Below are 6,342 nucleotides of genomic sequence, written 5' to 3'. Positions count from 1 at the left end.
TATACTATCCCACATTTTATTTATTGATCATTATCTCTCATGCACATTTTTTGGGTAGTCGTCAATTTTCATTCATAATTAGCTGCTTAATTTCACAGGCCAATGAATTGTTGAGCCATTTTTGAATATAAACACTGAAAGGCGGCAGTTTGTTTATCCCATTAGTTTGTTAATTTAGTTTTGATCTACTCCACTCTCAAATGTCCTATTTTGTAGATATCACAGTACTCCTTATCCAGTGAATTGTGAATACTCGGTAATTTGATAGAACAACACCATTCAGCTGGATTAATTGTAACTCTCACGCCATTGAAGGTAGGTAAATGATATATTCTTCTCATATTCAATACTAAAGGTATTTGTATTCCACATAGGCTATACCTATAACCTTCAATGGTTCTTAATGGGACTGATTTGATCAGACCATTGAAATTGTGGTTCAAATTTAGTTAATTCACATAATTTCTATTCCGTTAATTATAATGAACGATCATAAGCTGGCCAAATGCCCTTGTAGAATAAAAAATTTTAACGTTATAATGATCTAAACGTCACACTAAGATTATGAATTTCCCCAGCCTGTATTTCAGTTATAGGTGATTTGATTTATAGTTTTATCATTTTTCACAATTGCCATTACTAAACTATCATATCAAATTATTACTCCATTATCACATTTGAGACTGAACGAATATTTTTGTGACAATTTTCCAGAATCATTAACACAGATCCTGTCATCATGTCATCACTTATTGAGGACATTCAAAACTTATATGATGTATCTAATGCACCTAAGTTTTTAAAATTCAGGTTCTTGATCATTGATTTGAAGCCGAATTGTTTTTATGCTTTAGACTTAATTATGCTGTTTGACTCGAGGTCCATCAGATTCATTTGGATAAAATAATAAAGGGATCATTATAACATCTTTTATCAAGTGAGCAATTATTAATCTTTAATGATTGGTTTAATTCATCTTAAACAAACAATATTATATCTCAAATCGACATCACCCATAAGCAAGATCTCCACAATTTAAAGCAGCTAATTATTCCAGTATAATATCTTGAGTATAGTTTTTTTCGAAAATAGAGACATTGGTAACTGTTATTCTCTTTTAATCTCTCCAATTTGGGGATATCCAGGTTCTGAATAATTGAATTGATTCGATAGCTAATTTAAAAATAGAAACATGTTTTCTTCATATTGTATATGTTTGAATTCTTATATCTGTTGTCTTTCTCTCATCTTTTAGTTTGATCTTTGATCTGTTCTTTAATGAATTATTGGAAGTTTGATTCCTCTATACCTTGCTATGAACTAAAATCATTAATCATTTTTTCCAAACAATTGATTCAATATAATCTTAATTTTTATTTAAGAGTTTAAGATCAAAATTTCACTTTTAGCACACACTATAAATAATTGTATCTCCTTTGCAATTGAACAAAACACATTAAGACGATCTTTTGAAATGATAGAATTTTGAACTTTTTAGAAGCGTAAAGAGTGAATAGCCTACTTTTTGAAAAACGAGAATTTGGTATTGGTAGAACTTCATTGTTTTGAAATTATTTGAAAGTAACCGCATTAACAATATCTATTATGGTAGAATAAATGATTGAATTTTGAGAATATGTGTAATTTGATTCCATACTTCATTATCAGGAAATGTCCTTTAAAGACAGAAATTATCTTCTGAAATGTTTGATCTCTCATGCTTTTGCAATATGATGATATCGGATTCACAGAAGAGTGTTCAAATTAAGTACCAGCTACCAGCAGTAAATATGATGAAGGATATCACAAAAGAAGCTTCTGATGTCCTTTTCCAAATCAATACCCAGTCATACAAGTAGTCATGTTTTATAATTTGTAGAGAGAGAGCTTGAATCTTTGAACAGCACCAGTTTGATATTATAGTTATATCCAAAGACCAATATTCAATATGGGTTGGATTAATTCTGTAATAACAACGTCAAATATAAGACCAGGTGATCAAGAGTGATGTTTTCAAGTATTTTCAAGCGTGTAAAAAACCATTGTTCTAAATTGGATAGACCTTTAGAGCTTTTATTGATCAGTTATCATTAATGGAATTAAATATATAGAGATTAAATAGTTGAAATAAGCGTATAGTCGATTTTGTTATATCAAAGATTACATAAGCGCTGATTCAGCAAAAGTTTTAGAATTCGGTAAAAAGGGCTTTTGGAAACATCAGAACTCGTCCTTGTTAGCTCAGTTGGTAGAGCGTTCGGCTTTTACAGTCAAACTAGGGAACATTCATTTCTTAGCGGAAGTTAACCGAAATGTCGGGGGTTCGAGCCCCCCATGAGGAGTTCTATTTTTTTGCAACTTTTTTGTTGTGGCAGCATTTTTTTTTTTGAATTTTCTTTTAAAGTTGCAGTTTTTGCGTAAAACAACTTGCTTTGGAGGCGAAATGAAGATTTTTATTTAAGGTGCTGATAATCCTTAAGTGATAGTAGACGATCTTGATCAAATCTAGGATAAAGAATAAAGCAATAGAACGAAATATAAAACTTCACTTAACTAGTATGAATTCAGCAAGGGCCGATCGAAGTGTATGTTGGGTTCCAAGACTGAACAACACCTTTCTGATAGTTACAACTTACCTTCGAACGGATGAGAGCATAACCGACTACTGCAACTTTGATGATCTGAAGGTATATATGATGATGAAATCTGCAAGTTGTATTAAACATAGTATGATTCTATGGGTTTCAGACGTTAGTCAAGGGGTTCACTTAGACGTTACATATAGCGCTATCGGCTGTATCTTATTAGCCGTTCAGCTGTGATTATATGGTTGGAATATTTGTGGACGACGTAAGTAGGTTTAAAGTTCTGTATACGTCGTTGTCGTAGTTGTACTTAAGTATTATTATAGGCGACTTATATTGACCAACCATGATATTGGTTAACTAGTTAATATAGGTAGTACTACATGTATATAGTTGATTTTGCGACGTTAAATAATATATCATAAAGCGCCGCCGCTATACGTACTAAATTGGTTTAACATGAGTATTATATATATACGACAAAAGTTAAAGGTTACATACATGCTATATGAATCTCGCCTCTTTAAAAATCAAAAGTTACTTTTGATGGACTGATTAATATGAAGAACTTACATCTTCCAGATTTCAAACGGCAAATGCTCTTAAAATATCACGGTTTTCCAACATCATAGAGTTGATCTTTACTTCTAGCTACCTATACTTACCTTGAAATGAACTTTTGGCTATTGAATTTAACGTCTGTTTTGCGGTGTACGCGTTGAACCGGTAACTTACCAAAAACCTAAAAACTTGAACACTCTATGAATCATGTCCTAACATGCCATAATATATATGAGATCACTAATACTAATAGTATAACTTTGTGTAACATCATGACTTGGAACGATGGCTTAGATGAACTCGAGGTATTCAACGATTCAACAATTTGGTGAAACCTTTATGTACCTGACCAGAATCTGTGGGTAAGGACTAAATATTTACGCCTAGAAAGCGTCGTCATTTTTGAAAATCTATATGACGTCTGGCATATAAGTTTAACACATTCCTAGAAATATTCAAAATTTTCTATATCATGGTTCCCATTTGATTATTTGTTGAATTTGAAAGAGGTGAAACCTATATCACTATTGAAGACAACGCCCTCTGATCATACCATTTCCCAACTTAAATTATCAAATCTCACCTAGGTATTAATAGCTATATAGTTGGGTATTAATAGCTTCAAGAATCAACAGGCTGGTCTAAAATTAACAGATCAAGCAGATTGTTCCTGACATCTGAGCATTTGTGTCTTTTCAAAAACTAAAGATTGTCGATCAAAATCTGGAACAAATCATATATTTCCAATCTAGCTGGATAGCTAGATAGTTCAACTCCCAACTTTGCCACATTCACAACTTCACAAGTACTACAACTGTTTTCAACTTCCCCGTCTAGGTACTCCTGAATTAGGCAGCGTTCACATTCTCAACGAGTCAACCCAGTTCCATCTTGCTGCCTTCTAGAACAGAGTTCAATCCCCGTCAGCCTTCAAACTCCAGCCTACGTGATATTATACACTCAATCGCTCCAACCGGTGCGCAAAAAAGCGAGTGTGTGTCTTTCAGATCTCAGTTTTTATTTATAAAAAAGTTGAACGCGAGGCATAAAAATAAAAACACAAATTAAAACTATTGTCAACGAAACCGATCAAGGTAGAATTAGATAAAACCACAAGAGTCTGCTCAATTCATTTCCAAACAATCATTTTCTCTGGTTCCATCAACTCACTTACCAAGGTTTTTGCCATCCCTTAATTCGTTGTGTTACAATGGCAATAGGCTCAACCCAAAAATCAAGTATTGGTTTTCTTTTATCAGGTCCACCAGCTGAAGAAACAGTTTCAATTGGTCCAAAGACAAGTATAAGGTCCACCAATGCAAAAAGAAGACAGATAATAAGACCCAAGAACCCCAAGTTTTCATTGAAATTGATTCAACAACCTTCACATGCAAAAGTTTCACCAAGGCCACCAAGCCGTGTGTTCCCTCCCTTTTCAGAACATCGTCCAATTCATCCACCACCTGTACTACAATTAAGAGTGGACGATTTTAAATTCAAGAATGATCCTGCGTTCTTAGATGATGATTTTTTAGATCGCCTTCATGATACTAGTGATCCAAGATCAAGTGAAAGAATTGAAGAATTGAAGATTATTAAAGACATGAGATCATGTAAGATACCATCTTGGGCACATTATTCAACATTTTTCGTTACTGTGAGGCTTCAAACTGTTAAAGGTCAAAATGAAAAGGTTTTGTTCAATAATAAAGCTGAGAAATCCGTTGATGACTTACTGATTGGTATAAAAGTTTGTTCAGGAATGGCCATATCATTAAGAACTTCATCTCCTGCAAATTCATTTTTAAACAAAACTTTACCAGGTGAGAAACCCAAAAGTAGTAATTATGCTATAGCTTTTGTATTTTCAGATTTATCAGTTAGAAAAATTGGTACTTTCAATTTGAAATTTGATCTTTTTGAAGTTTTTCAAGGTAAAATTTATTGGAGAAATGAACTTGTTTCAGATAATTTTACTGTTTATACACCAAAAAAATTTCCTGGATCTTTTCCTTCAACGGCCTTGACAAGTTTTCTTTATAAACATGGAGCAAGAATAAGACAAAGAAAAAGAGTTAATAATTCAAATAACAGAGATAATAATGGTTCTACAAGAAAGTTTGCAGAACTTGAAGATGATCAAGATGAAGATTCAAACTATTCAATGAGAAGGTTCAACTCATCAAGTTCAACTTTGAAGAATCCTCCAGAAAAGTTACCTAAGATTCAAGATGGTCCATTCATGCTGTATCAACAACCAGCCCAACATCAATCGTATCAAACCGTTATACAAACTCCAAGACCAGTACAATTTTATCAAATCTCTCCAATAAATTCACAATTACAACCGCCAGTTCAAATTCATAGTCAACAAAAATCTCAATCACCTCATCTACAACCTTCACCAGAACACATACAGGCACCACAACAAACCAAGTTACCCTCAGTTGGTCATTTTCATGAGCCTGTATATGTATACCCACCATCTTTGCCACAACATCAGCACCGATATCAAAGAGTTTTACCTCAACATATGGTTCCGGCTCCACCACTTCAACTTTCTCAACAACAATCTGGTGTGACCTATGCTTATCAAACTCATGATCCAAATCAAACACCTACATTAATTCAAAGAATTCCAATAACCACTGGCCCTTATTATCAACAATCGAGCTCTATGTTTACTCCTCAACATCCAATGGTTCATCAAGTTCAACAAATCCAGCCAATTCAACACCTCCCACAACATTCACATCAAGTTACAACACAACAATTATCACCAAGATCCCAACAAGGTCAAAGTGGACAGACATTATCACAAATACAACAAGTTCAAACTTCAATAACAATTCAACAACAACAGCATCAACAACAACAACCACAACGACCTCCACAACATGAAGGTAAACCTTTGATCAAACCAACACAAAGTGGTCCAACATCTAATTTACCACCACAAGTGAACGGTTATACGAATTTTAATTATGGACAACCTAATGGTCAATGAAATATTAAAGAATGAAACCCCAATTGTATTATAAAATGTAATAATATTAGGATAATATACACTCAATCTCGTTTTTCATATTATATGCTTTGATTAGTTTAACATATATGTTGTAGCATTGTAAATACAAAGGTGTGAATCAAAAAGAAATGACAACTAAAATGGTTTATATTATCTATATAACAGTAT

At 33.2% G+C, this 6,342-nt stretch overlaps 1 protein-coding gene across 1 annotated transcript; it reads left to right on the top strand.

Annotated features, from left to right (window-relative positions):
• Positions 1-4,356: 4,356 nt before the first annotated feature.
• On the top strand, positions 4,357-6,153 carry BN7_193 (uncharacterized protein; the record flags this gene model as incomplete). Its single annotated transcript, XM_011279224.1, has 1 exon — positions 4,357-6,153. The coding sequence occupies one exon, from the start codon at positions 4,357-4,359 to the stop codon at positions 6,151-6,153; it is 1,797 nt and encodes a 598-aa protein (XP_011277526.1).
• Between the last annotated feature and the right edge of the window lie 189 nt (positions 6,154-6,342).

The sequence above is a fragment of the Wickerhamomyces ciferrii genome, contig 00002 (genome assembly GCF_000313485.1).
Source record: "Wickerhamomyces ciferrii WGS project CAIF00000000 data, strain NRRL Y-1031 F-60-10, contig 00002, whole genome shotgun sequence".
NCBI lineage: Eukaryota > Fungi > Ascomycota > Saccharomycetes > Phaffomycetales > Wickerhamomycetaceae > Hansenula > Hansenula ciferrii.
Note: the sequence above shows the minus strand (reverse complement) of the source record. Positions and strands in the feature narration are given on the sequence as shown.